Source organism: Ammodytes marinus, assembly GCF_949987685.1.
Source record: "Ammodytes marinus genome assembly, chromosome: 13".
In the NCBI taxonomy this organism is placed as follows: Eukaryota; Metazoa; Chordata; class Actinopteri; order Uranoscopiformes; family Ammodytidae; genus Ammodytes; species Ammodytes marinus.
The window spans coordinates 22,061,460-22,082,942 of NC_137217.1; the positions used below are offsets into that span (position 1 = coordinate 22,061,460).

The following is a 21,483-nucleotide window of genomic DNA, read 5'->3' on the forward strand; positions in this document are numbered from 1 at the left end:
GACAAACCTGCAGCATCCACCTATAACCTCACATTTGTTTGCCCTTAATATGGTCTCATAGCCAGTTGTATGGCAAATACATTGTTATGTACTTCCTAAATAATGACTTTGTTTAATAACCAAGTAAAAGCACACTCTGGTGGTTAATATGCAACTGTAGGCTATAACTGAAATGCTGCTGCTTCACTTCAGCCTTTATGCATGTCATACCTCTCTGGATCTCTTCTCTACATGTCAAACTAGGGAAAACGACTATAAAAAACATACCCAAAAATGTCTCGTCAGATATTTAAGAGAGGGATGTCTTTGCTCCCTGGCTTAAGTAGTGGAGTCTTATAATGGACTAGGCTTACATTCTTGTAAGTATTCCATATGCTCTAGGTTTTATTTTTTAAGTCTTATACACATGACATAAGTTTGTGTATGTTTGTAAGTGGCAAAGCTTTGATGTTGCCCCGATATGTAAATCTATCATTGCTGATGAGGTTCAGCGCCGGAATAAAATTAGCAGTCAATGCTTCTCTGCATGACATTGTCTGAACAAGAGTTCACTCCTGTAAGGAGATACTCTCTCCCCGTCATCCTGAGAATACCACTGGGATCATGATCACTGTGTGGACACACAGCACTCTGAAGAGCCGTAATGAAGCCTTTTTTTCCTTTCACAGGTACAGAATGAATGTTTATGTAACCAATGCACTTTGATTCTGCATTGTGCTCTACAAATAAAATTGCCTATTGGTATATATACAGAAAGAATATAATGGTTACAATTACAACAATTATTGCCACATCTTTACTGCCAAACCAAACACATTGATAAAAAAAAGTTTACTTCTACCCGACTGATAACTTGTATTAAGAAACTCACTATTCATGTTGCGATTATGTGAAATGCATACATATTTCAGTGCATACAAACACAAAATGTTTGTCCCCTTATGTGCAAACTACGAGTTACCCAAAAGTCAACAGCTCAGTATTGCACAGTACAGTGTGCGGAGTGGGTCAGACTGTGTACAGTACAGAAAAGACACTGACATTCAAAATGTAACTATATCTTAGGGTTACCGGAGTCACTGCATCTTTCCTATAAATAAAATAAGGAAAAGCTTATTTGGAAGTCACATACAAGACACAACACACTCAAAGTCTCTAAACCGTTTATTATAATGTTTCCTTGCACCCATCGGCCATGACACAATACGGTTAACATGTAATGGACGCTTCCCTTTCAGCAATACAGCCAATGAGAGAGCGGTTCATGTACGTCTACAGGGGAGGTAAAAGCCACAGGACATCATTTTAACACAAACAAGAGAGATATTAAAAAGAACAAAATAAATCTGATTGACAAATAGCTGTGACACTGCTACAGAAAAAAAGTTTTTAAACTTTTCAAGTAGAAAGAAGTGGACTGGCCGTCCACCTCAAGGTGTAATTGGTCAGTCCTTACAGCTTGAGCACTTAGGCAGTTAGTACGCACACAGGCTATTTTCAGTAGACTTAGCTCTTTTCAGTGCAGTACAGTGCATGTGTCAACTAGTCCCTTTTCTTTGCGACGAAATATTCCAAAAATAAAGATTTCAAATGAAAAGGAGGGAATGACGTCATTACACAAATACTTTGAACAAAAAGGGGAAGAGGACCAAGTGCTGAGGGGATGGTTGAATGGAGCCTCTGATCTGGTCTCACTGCGGCTTCAGGAGGTTTTTTACTTATTGGTTGGCGTTCATGATTTCGACAAACTCTGGCTTAAGGGCAGCTCCGCCCACGAGGAAACCATCCACGTCCTTCTGAGACGCCAGTTCTTTGCAGGTGGCGCCGGTCACAGAACCTGAGGAAGAGAACGGATTCATGAGAAAGATGTTTCCATTTTTGTTGGCATCCATTTCAACAACAAAGACGAGGGTTGATCTCATCACGCTGACTGACCTCCATAGATGATCCTCACAGATGTGGCCACAGCCTCAGACACGTTGGTCTTCAGCCATCCCCTCAGTTTGTCATGGACTTCCTGAGCCTGAAATATCACACAGGGGGGGGTAAACACACGCATTGTGAGATGAGCAATGGGAGAAGAGATTTCAGCAATTATTTTTCTCAGTGGTCACTTATATTAACCTGCGCTGGGGAAGCGGTTTTGCCGGTGCCAATGGCCCACACAGGCTCATAAGCAAGCACGACCTTGCTCCAGTCCTTAACGTTGTCTGTGGAACAAGACATGTGATGAGACTTGAACATTTGTATTTCGCAAGTATTTGTAATTTCTCCAACATTCCAGCTTGCACAAACTGTCCCTGAAATGTGCATTGCAACACTTAAGACTATCTCTCACTCTTTTTTTTCCTGTGCATATACAACTTTACACTGGGTTTTATTAGGAGTCACCTACCTGCGATGAACTTGGTCTGAGCAAAGACGACCTTCTCTGTGGTGCCGCCCTCTCTCTCGTCCAGCTTTTCGCCAATGCAGGCGATGACACCAAGACCATTCTCCAGGGCGTGGGCTGTCTTCTGACCGATGAGCTGAAACAACACGCACATTTAAATCACAAAGTGTGCACAGGAAGAATGATGCATTTTGTACTCAAGTATAGAAGGACGTAGCTATTAGCACTACGCTTCATTAGGGACAACTGCAAAGATGATGAAAACCATCCTGAATTACCTCATCGCTCTCGCCGAAGACGTGGCGTCTCTCAGAGTGTCCCAGGATAACCCAGTTCACACCACAGTCCTTGATCATCGCAGGGCTGAAGACAGATAATATTCAAACAATAATGGTCTCACATTTGCTACGTTTCTTTGCTTGTAATGAAATTAAACGTTTGTTACTATTGTTCTCTGATGGACAACATGACGCACCTGATCTCCCCAGTGAAGGCACCCTTGGCAACTTTGTAGCAGTTCTGAGCGGCCACGCCGAACTTGGCGTCAAGCTTGGACCTTGCAAAGTCCAGGTATATGGCTGGGGCACCGCACACCACCTCTATTAAAAAACAGAAAAAAAGAAAATAATAAAACCGGGCTTAAGTTGGATTTTTGTGCAGACCTTGCATTAGAACTGGTGAGATGTTGGATTGGATAATGTTTGGTTTAATTCCCAGGGCAGATACGAAACAAAAGAACTCAGATTCCAGGCCGTGCTTGAAGACACTTCATTGTGCTAAAATGGGGGCCTAGAAACAGGCCTGTCAGATAAAAGGGCAGCCTGGACAAATACTCTGAACGTCAGCCAAATACATTACTCCATTTGCACTTTTCTCCAGAGCATCATAAAACAATGGTGGCAGATCAGCCCCGTCTTTTTAAACATGACGTTGAAAAGGCTTAATCCCTAAAATCAAAATTATCAACCACAACCAAAATCCTTTTCACAGGACTGGAAAATGACTAACCTATAATGTACAAGAATATAATGGTTACAATTACAACAATTATTGCCCCATATTTTTACTGCCAAACAAAATACATTGATAAACAAGTTTACTACTACTACTACTACTACTAGTACTTCCACCCCACTGATAACTCACTATTCATGTTGTGATTATGTGAAATGCATACATATTTCAGTGCATACAAACACAAAATGTGTGTCCCCTTATGTGCAAACTATGAGTTAACCAAAAGTCAACAGCACAGTATTGCACAGTACAGTCTGTGGAGTGGGTCAGGCTAAGTACAGTACAGAAAAGACACTGACATTCAAAATGTAACTATATCTTAGGGTTACTGGAGTCTATATTAAAACACCTCCTGTCATTATTGGTTTGGGAAAGGTCATATCTCCCCAGGCACAGTCAAGCCTCTCCGCATTCAAAAAGGTCTGAGTTCAGCCTCCTAAAGGTCGCCTGCATGGCCACATTCTGCAGAGGGCAGACAGAAGTCAACAGGCAGAGTTCAGGAGGGTCCAATAAAAGGTTGAATATCCAACATCTGAATCTCTCATTCTAGGGAGTCAGCCGCTCAACTTTGAACTTAAAGCTATGGGGGAAATGTGAGTATGAATGCGGCATTGGACAGAGTGGGCGGATTTATTAATGGAGCAAGGTCCAAGGATAGTCTACACAGAGAGATATTTCAGGCCTTTGACTGGTAGAAACACACAACATTAAGAGTTGCATAACAGCAACTTGCAGGAGGAGCATGGTTGGCAACGATGAGAGCGGAAACAGGCCCTGACACATTCAACATCTTACTGCTTGCTTGGGTACTGTGCACTTAAGGTGCAGTGTGTAATATGAAATCATCAAGAAAGTTCTAGAAAGCAACGCTCCCTGGGTAACACCCTCCCCCCCCCCCCCCCCCCCCCCATTTTGGAGAAGCTACAGTGGCCTTCAAGGACAAGAACAATTCCAAATTTTAAACAATGCACATGATGACATTCCAACCATGACGCTTCCAACATGGCAGCGCCCATGCCTTGGTCCATGGTATGGAGAAATATAAGAGACCCTTTCTAAGGGAAAAAATTATAATTCAAACTTCTTTTTTTCAGCTATTATGCACTAAATTAAATGTACTTATGGATATTATAATTATTTTCTACCAAGTCTACTATGAAAAAAATCCCCAAATTCTACACACTGCAGGTTTAATGAACTCGAGGAGAGAGAAAAAAAAAGTATAATGAACCAGCAGCAGCCAGTGTAGTTCGTCTCCAATCTGTAGGAAGCAGCAATCAACAGGGCCAATATCCATTGATGCATTCTGGTCACGCTGGAAACACTGTAGACGGGATTATTAAGAGTGAACTGAAATATACATTATTTTTAGTCTTTTAATACCGAGGTTTCGCTGTCTCAATCTAAAACTAATAGCCTAATATATTGCAAGGGAGGCTCACAATGGAGGCCTCCGTTTCGCATAGGAGCACTTGAATGCACCGTAGACTACTCTTTCACAGCAGAGGCAGAGCTGGCTGCTGGACTACGTGCCGCTGCAAACGCACGCCCACCACCAGAAACATGACCGAAAAAAACCCATCCGCTTCTGAATTCATGTAATTCAGTCCGTCTAACTGTCTTTCCATCTTTCTGGGGCTTAGTGTAAGCTCGGTTGAATATCAGGAAAATAAAAGCGCTCACGCTAATCGTGCATTTATTAGGACAATAATTAAAAATGTCTGTGATGCTACTGGTGTCATTGGCTAATTGAATGGGAGAGCCATTTTGACTCGGAATGGAGATTCGGTTGTGACGGAAAAAAAGAAGGAAAGAAAAAAGAGTGTGGAACAAAATGTGGTCTTCAGGAAAATAAAATGTGAAGGATGATAATTAGAAAACCCACTGTTATTTTTTAAATATTTTTTTCATAAAGGAGGTGTGGTGTGGCGCGGCTGTCAGAATCCACCTACCGACATTGGGGTCCACCTTGGCTGCGTTCATAGTCTGCATGAGCTCACCCAGGCTCTTCTTGTCGCCGTTCATCTTCCAGTTTCCACCGACGAAGAATTTCCTGGTCATGGTTGCGGTTTTTCTGCGGGTGCTTGCTGAGAATAAAAACGGTTCCTAGAGCCTACCGGGGTCTGCCTTGTCTGGGGTAAGAGAGCGATCGTGAGACTGCACCTCAGAGTATTTATGAATATGGAGAAATGTAACCCCTCCTCTTTAGCGACTCCATTGGCGTATGACGGGCACGCCCGCAAACGCGTCTCGCCGTTTGAGGAAGGGGAAGAGCATGTCATGCTGCGTTCATGAGCTGTGAGTAAAACTGAGTATCAACGGTTACAGCGTGGCCCTGACCTATAGTTATGGGTCAGAGGCATAGGTCAACTGTGGATGAAGAGTCTGACCTTCTGCGTATCTGGATCTGGGATCTTCTTTAGTAGGCCTTTACAGATGTTGGCCCCATTAGAATTCGTTCTGATCAAAATTATAAACATGTTGCAAAATACAAGCAAACCTGTGACCCAATTAATGTTACTGGGTGTAGAGCGGACTGATGAAATATGAATGCATGTTAAACATAACAATAAAATAGCCTAAATAAAAACTTAAAACAAATATGTTGAAAGATGGTATGTGTTGTGAATTTAGTTGTTTTAAGTTGGAAGGAGTAACACTGTCAAATGTTCAACAGTCATTTCTTCTTCATTAACAAAAAGAGGGATTCTTAACAAATTGCAGCAGCAGTAATATGTCATTATGTCTTATTTGTTTTACCCAAATGAAACAGGGTTTAAAGTATAAATAACAGGCAGGTGACACATATCTTTATAGCTATTTAATTTAGTTTAAGCTTAAATTTTAATCATGGAAAACATGCAAATAATTGTTTGTCACCACTCACTGGAAGATTAAAACAAAAACTGAAAAACAAACAGTGAAACAAGTAGACTAATAGCAAAAGCACAAAGCTGTAATAAAAAATATAATTGAGAACATTTGAATGAGGAGGATCTTATTGACATATAATCTAAAGTAAATAAAGTTTTTACACATATGTAAACAAAAACATTATAACTATAAGCTTTTTTTTACGATCAGTGGTTAACATGGACTCTGCATGGCATCTTCCTGGCAAACAAACTAAGGCCATACTTTTCCTGTTAAAATAAGTCAATTTATGTACTCTTGAGCATATGTAGATTTTGCATGTTTTTTAAAGGTAACTGAAAGCAGCAAGTATATTCTCATGTCATGCTTGTGTGTGTGTGTGTGTGTGTGTGTGCGTGTGTGTGTGCGTGTGTGTGTGTGTGTGTGTGTGTGTGTGTGTATGTGTGTGTGTGTGTGTGTGTGTGTGTGTGTGTGTGTGTGTGTCTGGGACAAACCCCAGTGAGACAACTTTCCAGTCATAACCTGCACACACATGTAAGTATTGCATATGAACATCCATGGTGTTAACATTGTGAGTGCTTGCTTTTTATCATGTGTGAAGTAGACATATGATCCGCTTTCTCTGATTGGCTGAGTCCTCACACCTTTGTTTTTTTTGTTTTTTTACATTGAAAATGTCACAAACAACACAAACAGGGTGTGTTTTTTTATAGGCTAAAGATGATTTTTACCGTTTTGGTTAAACGTTTTGGATGAACATTCTTGCTGTCTTGCGGTATAAAAGTAAATTACAACACCAAACAATACATTGTATTTTGTAAAATACAAAAAAGTGAGTGGTTATTTTAATGCAGCTGAAAACATAATAACAGAACAGATAATTAATATATTAATGGAACTACTGTATAAAACCATACATTATTAATTGATCTTGAAGGTAATTTAAAAATACATAAATTGCATTACACTACTTATCGCAGCCCCAATGATCTTGTTAAATACCGTACAAAAGTATGATTTCACTAGTGATAGGCTACTTGGTCAGCCAACCAATTTGATTGGCTGAGCAAAGAAAAGTCCCGCCTCCTTGGGGTTGTGCATACCCAAAATGCACTATGGTTTAAAAAAATTTACAAATAAATGTCGTTTTACGGGGATTAAGTTGAGTTTTGAGGAGTTTAACACGATGCTTCTTGAAAATATGCAGTTCATATAGTTGTTATTGTTAATAATGTGTTTCCTTTTTTGAGAGAATACATTACGACACCATAGCAGTAGACTATCTACTGTTTGTACTAAGACTGCTATTTGACCGTTAATTTGCAGGAAGTTTTGCTCTTTTGTTATTTTTCTAGTAGGTTTCTCTTAATGAGAAGCCCATCTTAAAGTCGAAAGTAAGAAGTCATCTATAACGAATCGTGGCTGGTTAATATGTCGTACACCCGCAGGAGTTATGTTGCTGTATCTCGTACTGTATATAGCAATCGTTTCTGAGATTGGAATCACGAATAATTTCTTGCCTTGAGATGTACGGACGACTAATGTGCATAATTTGTTATTAGGCTACATATTGATATAATGGATGTGCAGTGAAATGAGAAGTAGACTAGTAATAGCATACGGGATAGTGCCATAGGCCTTAATAATTACTTACTAATTATTTTTGTTTTATTTGTGTTTCAGGCCTTTTTAGGCCTACTTGTTTTAATCTTAAATTCCCTTTAATTATAATGTTCATGTTTGTAGGCTACATGTAGGCTATTGTATGCCCTGATGTTTTTAATGGTGCTTTTTATTCAAGGTTTGGAACTTTGAAAATGTGTTTTGAAAGGTGCTTTATAATAATGATGTGAATTAAACTCTTTAGTGAACTTTTTGTGGTGAAAACCATATAAATCTTTGTAGTTCCCATGTGCCGCCACACGGGGGCACGCTTTCACCGCCGCGTGACGTTTGTTTGGATTAAAAGGGTTAATCTCCACATACTGTCACGCGCGAGTTAACGGCTCTGCATTTATGCCGTCCTGTGTTTGCTGCTTTATTGAATCCTATCTTTAGCGCCATACTGTGAACACCATACCTGTCAAAGTGGTGGAGAGGGGAGGAGACGGGGAAGTGGGAGGAGAACCACACGGCTTAACTTTAAAGGAGGTTGAACCGCGAACGGTCTTTTAAAAGCGGAGTGTCTGCGTGCGGGTGTCCGCCTGTGAATCAGTAGAGTTCACTGAACCGTCGCGGAGAGACGTTTCCGCCCACAAGAAAGATGGCGGCACCCTTGCTGGAGAGTCTGTCGGAGTCGTTAGGTGCCCCGGAGCCAGCGATTCGACTCATATTATCTATTTTAATCGGTGAGTTCGCCTCATGGTTCATCTGCGGGGTTAGTTTGGGGGCTAGCCGGCATGGCACCCCGTCCCCGATGACAGGTTTGAGAGCTGAGCTGCTCTCATTGACTGTGACACATCGCTCAGCCAGCAGGTACTGACTGTGACACATAGCTAAAGGCTGCAGTGCATTTGTTTTGCTTGGCTAGTGTGCAGCTGGATCAGTAAAAACAACGCTAAATACAACACTAGTACGGTGTTGTGTCATACCGTTCCTCCTTTATCTCATTTCCTTATTGTGTTACTGGGCTGCAGGATTAGCAATGTTAGTTGTATTAGACTGTTGTTGGTGGAAATACGAGTCTGAATGTCGTTGTGGGTAGAGACATGCTTTGACAAGGAGAAAGAGCACAGGTTGCACAACTATTTACACCAAACCCTATTAGTCCACCCTCTGACAGGGTTAAAAATGTTAGGGAACAAGGCCTCAATTTACTGTGAAATTGAATTTAAGTTGCATCAGTTTGCTTTAACTTAATATATACTTTGAGTGACACATAACACTGACTGCTTCTGTTTGAGGGGGGGCGTCCTCCAAACTGTCCTCAACGAACTTTGCTCTGACACATGTACACGTCTGGGTTTCCTGACACTAACATTAGAATAGCCTGCTGCGACCAGACGTTGGTTGCCTAATGCATAAAACCCTCCAGTCAGCCCCATTGCAAGCTTCTGGTCGCTGTCTTGCTTAATCTGTTTTTCATAATATTGAATACAGTTGTAGCCTATGGTAACTGCCTTGCACCACAACACCGGAACATTCAATAACAGGAGGTTTTGTCACCATTCCCCTTGCTTTACATTATCTAACAAAACCCTACATTATATTATTCTAACTGCCTTGCAAGAGCAACTACATCTCAATGCCCTATGTGGGACATGAATATAGCTATATATAGAAAATGTTCCACAATACAATGTCTACAAAAGGCACTTGCAGTTGCAAGACAGCCTCAAAGGGAATCAGATGATTAAAAACGATCATAGAAGATGTATTGGCTTGCAAAAGCTTTAAACTCTTGTATTAGGCTACTGTAATTCTTCTCAACACATGTCCATACAATCCCCTGACAAACAATAATGCCTTGATGTTTCTCAATAATGTTCCCACTTTGCAACAACGTTGTGCATTTTCAGCAAAATATTAAAATACTTGTATAAAAATAATATTTAAAGCTGCTGGATGGTGCATGATGTGTTGACTCAAAATAAACTACAGTCGAACTATAAATGAATCCAAAAAAAGTCTGTTTGACCCCTCACTTGTATGTATTTTTCCTATTATTTAGTTACTCCAATCACATCTTAATGTTGATAGATATATTAAAATTTTGGCGTATTACATTTTAGACTCATATGTAGTCATACAGTAATACACAGAAGTACCAGGGCTACTAATGTGATACTGTGTGTCTGTGTTGTGCCAATATGTTTTTAGCACAAGGTCAGCGTTGTTAATATCAGGAGGTGTCAACAGTAGCTCACTTAGCTGATATGAAGACTCCTACTGTGACTGCATTAATGTGTCTTTTCTCTGTATTCGTCTCTCCTGCAGGGTATCCCTTAGTTCTGGTGTACCGGCGGTTCCTTTTCCACCAGCCTGCCACCGTTATACATTTGTTCCACGCGTTCTCTGGACTGGCTCTAGCAGCATTCAACTTTGGTGAGATAAAGTGTTAGGGGGCGGGAAACTGCATACTAGGCAAAATAATAATATTATTCATGTATAACCATTCTCAGTTATGAATAATCTTTATTATTAAGTTGATTAAATCATGCGTCAGGCCTTCTTTAAAGCTACATCTAAAAATGTTTGTTTAAATTCACTGCCACTCACCAAAAGGCATTTTGCATGTGCAATCTTTCTTGCATGTGTGTGCGCATGCAAAAGAAAAAAAACAATACGGCATACATTCATAAATTAATTAAAACCGCTTATTTTACCTTTTAATATCTCCAGATGTAATGTTTGGTTTGGCCTTTACCAAAAGAAAATCACTTTTCTTGTGGCGCTTGTGGATATTTTTGAAGGAAGTCCACTTCTAGGCAGATGTTCAGTCACTCTTAAAGCTCTCCATTTGTAGATGATTTGCCTCACGGTGGACCGATGGAGCTCAAACTTTCTTTTAAATGAATTTATAGCTGTCCCCAGACAAATGTGCAACATCACAACTCTATTCCTGAGATCCTCTGAGATTTTTTTCTCCCCTTTTGGCATGTCTGACCTGTATGGGTTCACTTTGGTGGGCCTAAACTGACCTGGTTTTATCTCTGTCTTATCTAGTGCTGCCCAATTTCTTCCCTAAAGATCTCTCATTAAATTGGTCCATTTCATCACTCATTTGGCCCACCTGATTGTGTTTACCTGCTCGATTTAAGCAATGCAGCTCAGGGTTCACATACTTTTGCACATACAATAGTTGGCAAATAATTTACCTGTTTTAACAATCGATTTCCGGAAAAGAAAATTTTTGAATTGATAAACAAACATCTGTTATTTCATATAAAAAATACTGGTATTGATAAAAATGAATGATTAATGGTTAAACTGAATACAATTCTAAAATGCTCAAGGGGTTCACATACTTTCAAGCAGCACTGTATATACAGTATATATATATATATATATATATATATATATATATATATATTTACATTCGTAAACATTTAAAAACTTTGAATTGCTTTAGTTCAAAGCTCAAGAGCTTTACATTCCAGAGGTGGGATAAAACCTTTGTTTTAAGTCCTAAATGAGTCGATATTCCCCTGTCAACTAATTGGATGCAATTTAAACCTTTTTAACAGATTATCAGCATATCCAGTGAATTTAAATAAGTATTTACGGCAATACTTTAAAAAAATATAACTAATCATTGCAATTTCTAAACAGTATGTTCTTTGCGATGTTTGTCCATTTATTTTATTGACCACAGCAGTCCTAAAAAACACATGTGGATGCTTTCAGATAAACTCAAAGTATATCTGTATTTTGGAAAATGAATAATCTCTGCACACATTTGGAATAACATGTTAGTCTTTGGGATATCGGGTCATTCCGAGTCATGTTTAGTTTAGTGTGGTTATTACATGTGTTGCTACTGCTGCGCAAATGTATTAAATGCAACTTAAACCACTTCCAGTTATCCAAAACATTAGATAAATAAACATATTTTAGTTTTGGTTTGTTTATGGATTGTTTTGGATTGATAAATTAAGCATATGTGATCAATTAAAGCAGAATGTAAAAAAACTGTAACTTGTGGAAGAAATTGTGGATTCAAAAATAAGTTTCTTGATCACTTTAGTGTGGGACATATTGTTTATTTGATATGGATGAATCGTACTATTGTTGCATTGTTTCTGCGTTCATGAGGAAGTAAATATAACTGAATAACATACTAAATATAGTACTCAATAACAGAACACCAGCAGGTTTGTCAACTCAACCTAACATTTACTTAACATGTAAATGCTATTGTTATGAACATAGCCCAGGCTCTTCCTGTCCATTGATTTTTCAAATTATCTTTGGATTAATTTCCTGCCAATCAACTAATCAATTAAACAACCAAGAAGTTCTCATCTTAAAGGCCTACTTCACCGGTTGGAATATGAAGGTGTATTGAACTCGGAGATCCTATGTAGTATAAATGTGCAAAAAAAAAATTTAATCGGATCATCCTAGCCTGAGAAAAGGCAGAAAGAGTGTTTTATGGTCTCACTGTCTAACCCTACATTTTCCTTTTTGTGACATCACAGAAAGGGTCAGGATTAACAGGACAGCTGGGCCAAGGGAAGACTGAGGAAAGAAAAACCTCATTCATTATATTATAATAGTGATTTTATAATGATAGAACGCCGGTTCCGTATGGGTGAAGTATTCCTTTAATATGATGAATGGATGGAGCTTACCCCTGCATAACAGTTGGAATGAACATAAACTGCTAACCATCATCTCTTTCTCTTTCGTTTAATCTCCCATTTTGTGGAAAACTCTTTTCAATGTTTATTTCAAGTCGGATGTGTATAGTGGATTTGCCTTGCTGCACTTCCTCCATCTCTGCCAATACTGAAGGGTGGAGGGGCAAAAAATGCTGTTGTCATATCTAGTACGACAGGTCAGACTTGACTACACTGACCCCCACTGTCCTTCTCTTTCCCAGGCCCTCAGCTCTATCATTCGGCGTTATGCGTCCTCGTCCAATTCCTGATGCTGAGGCTCATGGGAAGGACAGTAACAACTGTCCTGAGCAGCTTTGCATTTCAATTGGTGAGGTGTCTCTGTGTTCTTTTAGCCACTGTCACTTTTAATTTTATTTTCCTGCAGCGGCTCAGCTTCTGGCCAACACTTTGTTTGCACAGTCTTTTATCTGATTTCTGCATCTGCATACTGCAATTTCCTGTAATTGCCTTGTGAATGCGTACACGCTAGTTGTCCCATGTTTTATAACCAAGGCCAATAGTCATATGTTGTCGTCACATGCTACATGTGGTTTGCTGGACCAAACAATACACATTTTTTAACAGAAATATGCCCAGAAAGATTGTACACTTTCTGTATTTTTGCTTTGGCACTTTCCTAATTTTTATTATTTTTTTCCTGTCGCGTATTAATGTGATAAACATCTTGGAAGTTTGCTTACTGAGTGTCTGTCTTCCTCTCATTCTGTCTTCATTTAGCTGTACCTGCTGGCAGGGTATTACTACACAGCGACAGAGGAGTATGACATCAAATGGACTATGCCTCAGTGTGTACTAATGCTCAAACTTGTTGGTGAGTTGATGTGAGCTCTCCTTAAGGTCCTCTGTTTAACAAACCCAGTAGTTTAATGAAGGTGGATGATTTCTTTTTGTTCTTGTTTCGATGTCTCCCTTTTGCTATTAAAGCAAGCTCCCTCTGTACGCCAGACAACAATTAAGGCACTGATAAACTGCTGTCACGGCCTTTGCCTGCTTTGAGGCGTTCATTCAAGTGATTATGACAGCATTAGACACCCTAACATAGTTACTGACACTCATTTGCATTTTCTGATTACAGGTTTGTCATTTGATTACTATGACGGCGGAAAGGAACCAGTAAGTTGCTTGATCTCTCTTGCTTTTGACTGCTTGATCATTTGTCAATATGTTGACATGTCAGTCTTGTCAGGAATGTCCTTGTTTGAGCGCTCATAGTTCACTGTATCTCTTTCACTTCCTATCATTGTCATTTCTTACTTTATTAGTTTTTCATTTTGTCATCCGTGGAAGAGATATTATTTTTTATGTTAGAAATAATATTGAACAACAACACAAAAATTGCTCTAATGTAAAACCAATAAACTAAAAGTGATCATTGCACACCTATTATTTTCTTCAACTAATAAGTTATTTTCTCCAAAAGAGAAAATGTGGGAATTGATCCTCTGTTCAAATAAGCATACTACACCTGCCATGTGTAGCTCCAAATGGGTCGTCAGGGACTCTGCAGCTGTGTGCCGCAGTGACCCTGGAGAAATGGCAGAGCGTTTCAGAGGGTGAAAAGGGCTGTAAATAGGTGATGAAGAAATGGGCAGTGTGTGAAAAATAATGGGGTTTTTCAACAATGAAACATGAAAACTGCTTGTAGTAAAAAGCCAAAAATACACATTTGTAACAGAAAATGAACTAACTTAACTCAGACAAAAGGTCTGTTAACACTTCAGTCAAACCCCAAAAGAAAGATCTGCAAAGCATTGAGGCCACTGGCTCAATGGCTGACTATTAGGAACCCAACGCAATAGTTTAATAACGGCAACATAACAAAAGGTCTTTGTGCTAGTGAGGAGCTGATCTGACACTTTACTCTGCCACTCTCCTTCATATGTATGTTATATAGGACAAGGACACAACAGAGGTTTTACATAGCGCTTGAGATAAAATCATTTCATCATGGTATATGTAATACGGTATCACAATGTATGATTGGTCCATGCCAATCATTGTGTTCAAATCTAAATCATATTTAGTTATAATAAATCTGTCTGTTGAGCTGCTGTTCCTATACCAATCCTTCAGTAGTATTCTTGTTTCCATTCTGGTACGGCCAGCATGTTTGTAACAGCTGTTCATTTCCCCATGACCTTGTTGCTTTATTTCATTTTTATTCTAATGAGTTTGTACTCTGTTTGTGCTTTATCTTTTTTGTCGTTGTATCTGTGTAAAAACGCATACATCTGCTCTCATCTTATCTCAGCCTGTTTCAAATGAATGCCAAGGGTCACTGCGACACACACACACACACACACACACACACACACACACACACACACACACACACACACACACACACACACACACACACACACACACACACACACACACACACACACACACACACACACACACACACACACACACACACACACACACACACACACACACAGTACAGTTAAATGCCTGTGCCTGTTTGTGTGTCTTTCAGTCCAGTCTATTTTTTTCTCGTGCTACTCTTCCTTCATCCATCTCTTATAATGCTATTTTCCTCTCCCCCCCACCCCCCATATTCTTTAACTCCAGTCTCAGCTGAGTTCAGAGCAGAAGAAAGCAGCCCTGTTGTCTGTGCCCTCTCTGCTGGAGGTGTGCGGCTTTTCCTACTTCTACGGAGGCTTCCTGGTGGGGCCCCAGTTTACACTGCGCAGCTACCAGAGGCTGGTGGCAGGGGAGCTCACCGATTGCCCTGGAAAGCCTCCAAACAGGTAAATGAGTGAGGACAATTGGAAGTAATCAAAAGGAAAATTAACTCAAAGACTATCTTTACCATTATTGTTCCCATTATTACTCTTGTTTCTCCCATCCTCATCTTGTCTCTTCTTCTTCTTCTTCTTCTTCTTCTTCTTCTTCTTCTTCTAGTGTTATACCGGCTATGAAGAGGTTTGCTCTAGGTTTTGTTTGCCTGGTGATTTATGCAGTATTTAGTCCATACTACCCAGACAGCTACTTCTTAACAGATGAGTATGAGGTGAGAATGACACTGACAAATAAGATGTGTTTGATCAAGTTGACTTTTTCATTGTCTAAAATGCCAAACTATGTCCTTCCCACAGGCTCAGCCGTTCTGGTATCGCTGTGTGTTTATACTGCTTTGGGCTAAAGTCATTCTGTATAAATATCTCAGCTGTTGGGTTATAGCGGTAAGTAGCCTCCTGATCTGCAAATATGTGCCTAAGGTGATGTGGAGTTGAGGGCAAACTACAGCCTACTGATGTGGCTCCCAGAATAAACCAGTTGTATGAAGCTCTATTTACACACAGTACCTATAGCTTAAAACCTGCTGTGAGAGAGATTTAACAGTTAAACACCACCCCACACATACCTCTGAATACACTCATACATGCATGAGATTCTATTATGGCATCGGCACGCCCTTCTCAGCCCAAATGACTGGTCACAGTGCCAGTTTATCAGGTTGTTGTGCTTTATGGTGTGACATTATATGACCAATGATGATCATGACGTGACTTTTGTGCGTTACAGGAGGGTGTGTGTATATTATCTGGACTAGGCTACAATGGTGTGGTGGATGGTGAGCACCGGTGGGACGCCTGTGCCAATATAAAGTTGTGGCTCTTTGAAACCACGCCGCTTTTCGGAGGCACCATCGCTTCCTTCAACATCAACACAAACGGCTGGGCTGCCAGGTCAGTGTCCAGCCAGAAATCTGTGTATTCAAAGTGGTACCGTAAAGTTAAATATTTACTATGGTGATAACAGTGACATAGTGGGGATGAGAGTTCAATCCAATTTGCCTATGTGGCAATGATCCACAAAGGTGGAGTAGCCTCATCTCACATACCAAGGCCTCTTTTCACATTTCCTGTTAACGCCAGAGGGATCATCCTGGGAGGGGCTTAAATAGTTTCAGCTTTCAGACAGTTAAAGGCATTTTTCCCAGCAGGAGCATGTGACATCATGTGAGGATGATCACAGTGAGCAAAAAAATGTACTTAACATAGATTAATTACATGGTCCATTTCAGCTGAATGTATTCACTATCTAAACTTACTTTCATTTTCTGTTTTCCAAAATTGCCTGAGACACAGACTGTGGAGGAGGGTTGGGGGTGGGGGGGACACATTCCAAAATGGAACTAAAAGGTCTCCCAACACATATCTAATATCAGAGTTTCTTTTTATAGTTTGGATTGGACTGTATTGCTGGTCAATGGAGGGCTTCTTTAATGCCCTTTTGTAGGTGAAAGGCAGACTTTACAAATGAAATGCTCTCATTGTTTGACCTATAAAGAGAAAGTCTATTTATAGTCACATATGCGCCAATTCTGATTCTTTCAGCACACATTTAAGCGGTTTAGTATTAAATGGGTTAAGTTTGATATTGTGTTTCATAAGGCCTTCTTTCTCTGGAAGATTGGCTGCATATAATTAGAAACATGCAAGCTTTTGTGAGGCATTTCAATTCATACCAAATACAGAACCAGTGGGAATCGGAGAGGCTTGACTCTTTAGTATGATGTGGACAATGTTCGAAATATGGAGAAGCTCCTTACTGGGTCATTGTGCTTCAAACACATTAGTTTTTTATGTTTGAAATGCAGTTTAAAGCTGTCAGCAATGACTGGCACAGTTGAAATTCTCTCCTCAAAGGCATTTATGGTGTTACATTCGGTGGCACACATGAGAATTGGTCAAAGTAGTTGCGTGACACATTAAAAAAAGGGAGCTTGAGAGAGATTTCAAACCCTGCATACTTTCTCACCTCTGAATGCTCTCTCTTTCTTAGTAAGATAGCAAGCCTTTCAGATATCTGTCTGGGGAAGAAAAAAAGCCCCCCTCCCCTCCAAGTCTGACATCAGAAAGGCCTGTGTGTGTGGTTTTGGGTGATGCTGTTTGTTTGAATCATACTGATGCCCTCGAGTTAGTTAGATGCCATCAAGCTTTTAAACAGTACATCATGTACTTGTCTGCCTGACCTTGCTCTCTACAGCTAATAATGCGGTTGTCACCAGAGTGCTGTTAGAAAAGAAAAAAAAACACTTTATGTGCACTTGTCTAAAATATTATTACACAAAGTTTGTATCTGCATTTAATTAATAGTAGCCTTGTAGTTTACCTTTTTTAATATAACCTCAGTTGCTATGCAACAACAACTTCCAGGTAACTGAGTGCTTGCATGTAAGCAGTCAAAGTTGGTGCATTAAGAACTTCCTACTGCCCAAATCCCAATGTTATGTTGTATCCAATGTTTTTTTCTATTTACTTTTTTTAAAGGCATGTCTTCAAGAGGATGAAGTTCCTTGGCAACAAGACCCTATCTCATGTGTCCACACTCATCTTTCTGACGATTTGGCATGGTCATCACTCTGGATACTTCTTGTGCTTCTCCATGGAGTTTTTCATCATCACTGTAGAGAGACAGGTATGCTACAGAAACAGGGCAGAGTGTGAAGATGAGTAACTTAAAGATACTTATGGACAGAAAGCTTCAAGAATATGGATATTAATCGCAGTAGATGGTAAATGTGTTGTTTACTTCTTGTTTTTCACTTATTTCCCCAGTAAAAGCTGTTTTTGTACTTTGTCTGTATAATATAAACCCATTGTTTACTTTGTAACAAGAGACATTCTCCTTTTAATTAAATAGCATAATATTATTGATCAAATGCTACTAACCACTGAATGTACTTGTGATTAAATATAATAGGATAGATTACAGTCTTAGAGTTTGGATAATTTTATTAAATAACCATTCTTTACATTGTGTGTGTGTGTGTGTGTGTGTGTGTGTGTGTGTGTTTGTGTGTGTGTGTGTGTGTGTGTGTGTGTTTGTGTGTGTGTGTGTGTGTGACAGGCCCTGGCGCTTGTAAAGGACAGTCCTTTGTTGACGAAGCTGGCCAACAGCCCACTGTACCCCTTCATCTATGTAGTCCAGCAGTTTATCCACTGGCTCTTCATGGGCTACCCCCTAGTGCCATTCTGCCTCTTCACCTATGACAAATGGCTCAAGGTAACTCACAGCTCTCGTTGACCACAACAATCATAGGACGAATAGAGTCGGTCTCACTTGTAGCCTTAACTTTGTGTATCATATTCATAGTACAGAGGTCTGAAATACAGTTCAGGGGCCCCATTTCACCAAATTTGACAGCATGCAAGCTCTTCATTTGCACCGGTGCCTTTAGCAATCACAAGGCCCCAGAAAGTCTGGTTTGAGTAATAGATCCATGACTCTGAAGGCATCAGAAACCAAAACACCACACAGCTGTTTATAATACTATGGTAGAGGATTTAACACCTCAACAATCATCTTATTTAATATCTTGTCATGCCTGATCGAGTCAAATACATTTTATTTAGACAACCCAGAATCACAAAGCGTCTTGGGCTTTACAATCTCATGCACATAAAGGAAAAACTCACCAAAATGTTTTAGTAAGAGGGTCAGAAAGGGAGGAGAGGAGGAGGGATCCTTCTTCCAGACATGAAGTAATGTCGTGCAACAGATGAAATTGAAATCGGTACTAAATGACTGCAGTATTTCTCCGGGTGCAGTTAGCTGCAAATGTATTGTGTTCATTGTACGGAGTTAACAACTGGGGATGTGCACTTGCAAGCAAAGGTGTTAGTGGAAACAACGAGGGGACTGCTGGGGGTTTAACACAGAGCTGTTGTCTTTCTGAACATGTGTAAATGAGGATTTTAATTAGACTGCTCCTTTCACTTTGTGTTTCAGGTGTACTCGTCCGTGTATTTCTGCGGTCACGTATTCTTCCTCGTAGCCTTTTTAATCATGCCATACCTCCGCAAGGCGCTGGTGCCTAAGAAAGAACGGAGCGACACAAAGCAGGATTAAAACTTGGTACTATGACTTGGCATGGTAAGCAACAGCATCCCCTTACGTTCTGCCATTTCTTTTTCATTCAACAATGTTGTTTTTAAGAGACAAATTGGTATGTTGACTTTTTCAGTGTTAAAATATCTCCGTGTTTCTTTCCAGGTCTGTCTAAGGCTAAATATCCACTGAAGGGAACTGTGACTTTCAAGGAGCAGAAAGGAAAAATATTTAAGGCCTTTAGTAATATATATTTAAATATATATATGTCCATGTAAAAATAAATTTCTATATATTTTTGTGTTTTAAATGGGAAGGGTGCTTTTATAAACATTTGAAGAAATGTTTACAGGAAATGACCATCGTGCCACATGGGGTAATTGTGAGCCAATCACGGGTGATTTCCTGTTTGTTTTTTTTCTTTAATATTTTTTTTTTATATATAAAGAAATGTGGGACTTGTAGAACTTGAGAGACTTTACATGCTGTTGTTGACACAGTATTTCACTCCACAGTCACGGGTTCAGAGTCTGTCATTGGCTCAGTTGTGTGTGTTATTTTGTGTTGACTTTTTTTTCACGTCAAGCACCCACATTAAGCAACAGCAAGTCTTCATCCACAGGAGGTTTGAGCACAGAGCCGGCGTATGTGGCACTTTCTAATGTAATAATACAAAAAGCATACGTCTCTTTCTCAAGAAAAAATAGTAATAATAAGAAGCATAAGAATGATGATGGTAATATTAATAATAATCAGAGGGGTTGTTTCTTGAAAATGGCTGCCGGTGGTTGTACAAGCACTGTAAATCAAACACTGAAACACTAACCCCTGACTCAAAATGGCCTTGTATTAATGAATGTTTTTACATAGTATTTGTTTTGGTTTTAATTTGATTTGTGATGAAAGAAAAAGACTTGATTTTATAGAGTTTTAACAGCTTTTATGAAAACAAACATGATATTTTGTAGCTTTGTATTAAGGTTCCACAAACAAATGTGCATTGTTCTCTCACAGTTGTTGCTTTTTCCCTGTTTTTGTCTGCCATGTTCCCTGTTCTCCTCCGTTTCTGTTCATTTTTTCCCCTCATGTGTGAAAGTGACCATTTTCAGAAAGAGACCATCCATACAGTCAAACATTTCAGTTAATCCTATATTCACTCTGATCTCGTTTAATAAGAGAGGGATATGGGTTGTTTTTGAACGGAGGAATTGTCTCATTTTCTACTGCAGGCAAAACAATTTGGGGAAAAACAAATGTGTTGAACCTAAATGGCCTGTTCCTCTTTTTCTAACAGCAGGGGGCCATTTAAAAAAAGAGTGCGAAGCGTCCCATCCAACTATGGGAACGCCTCTTTATTTTGTTAGTTAATTTGATGTTTTGTTTAATTTTTGGGTTGGAGAAGGGACTGGATTGTCTGGATTGTCCGTCCTGTGGCACAAACACACACACACTCACACACACACACACACACACACTTATAGAGAGGATGAACCTCACTGTAGCAACAGCCCGGATTTAGTAATATTTATACATGACATGGTGATTATTAATTGATGTGAATTGCTATTTCAAGAGACTATTTTTTGCCTTATTCCTACCAAATGTACAAAGGAAAAAAAGAAAACTGGGGTTGCAGGGAAGGGGGGGGGGGGTTGATTTTCAAATACAGTTTTATAATGTTGATTAAAATGCTGCATTTCAAGCAAGGACTGTGTATTTTGTTTGTTTGAGGGGATGTCCCATTGCCTTCATCTGTCAGATAGAAGCACCGGGCAAAAGGGGGTGATATGACGTCATTTTGCAGTCTGGATTATGTGAGGATGGAGCGGTGGGGGAATGAGGAAATTAATGTAGGCCTAGGCCTATTTGTATGAAAAGTGTCACTCCTCTCAAGGCAAAGCGCACAGCTTGAAAGTGGACGTGATGAGATGAATCGCTGTGTCGGGGTCTGAGTCATTTGCAATGTGCGACCAACAGCAGAAAACAGCTAGAGCAGCAGTCTGGCGTGCGCAC

General features: G+C 39.7%; 2 protein-coding genes across 2 annotated transcripts; one reads left to right on the forward strand and one right to left on the reverse strand.

The window, feature by feature from the left end:
* Positions 1–1,151: 1,151 nt before the first annotated feature.
* Positions 1,152–5,564, reverse strand: tpi1b (triosephosphate isomerase 1b). The gene is made up of 7 exons (XM_080039946.1): positions 5,362–5,564; positions 2,868–2,991; positions 2,671–2,755; positions 2,396–2,528; positions 2,125–2,210; positions 1,936–2,023; positions 1,152–1,837 (listed from the first exon to the last, which is right to left on the reverse strand). Exons 1-7 carry the CDS (start codon positions 5,468–5,470, stop codon positions 1,719–1,721), a joined length of 744 nt encoding a protein of 247 aa, XP_079896072.1. The 5' UTR covers positions 5,471–5,564; the 3' UTR covers positions 1,152–1,718.
* A 2,923-nt stretch (positions 5,565–8,487) lies between these two features.
* On the forward strand, positions 8,488–21,095 carry lpcat3 (lysophosphatidylcholine acyltransferase 3). The gene is made up of 13 exons (XM_080039933.1): positions 8,488–8,631; positions 10,220–10,327; positions 12,828–12,934; positions 13,345–13,438; positions 13,703–13,740; positions 15,202–15,380; positions 15,535–15,643; positions 15,729–15,815; positions 16,159–16,322; positions 17,910–18,057; positions 18,490–18,645; positions 19,372–19,515; positions 19,636–21,095. The coding sequence occupies exons 1-12, from the start codon at positions 8,547–8,549 to the stop codon at positions 19,489–19,491; spliced, it is 1,395 nt and encodes a 464-aa protein (XP_079896059.1). The 5' UTR covers positions 8,488–8,546; the 3' UTR covers positions 19,492–19,515; positions 19,636–21,095.
* Positions 21,096–21,483: the final 388 nt, after the last annotated feature.

Bases quoted from the DNA above. Each gene is read 5' to 3' on its own strand.
- tpi1b (XM_080039946.1), bottom strand. From the start codon at position 5,470: ATGACCAGGAAATTCTTCGTCGGTGGAAACTGGAAGATGAACGGCGAC. The intron at 2,756-2,867 runs GTGCGTCATGTT...ATCTGTCTTCAG, and splicing joins GCCTTCACTGGGGAGATCAG to CCCTGCGATGATCAAGGACT. The intron at 2,024-2,124 runs GTTAATATAAGT...GTGATATTTCAG, and splicing joins AAACCGCTTCCCCAGCGCAG to GCTCAGGAAGTCCATGACAA.
- lpcat3 (XM_080039933.1), top strand. From the start codon at position 8,547: ATGGCGGCACCCTTGCTGGAGAGTCTGTCGGAGTCGTTAGGTGCCCCG. The intron at 10,328-12,827 runs GTGAGATAAAGT...TCTCTTTCCCAG, and splicing joins TCTAGCAGCATTCAACTTTG to GCCCTCAGCTCTATCATTCG. The intron at 15,816-16,158 runs GTAAGTAGCCTC...TGTGCGTTACAG, and splicing joins TCAGCTGTTGGGTTATAGCG to GAGGGTGTGTGTATATTATC.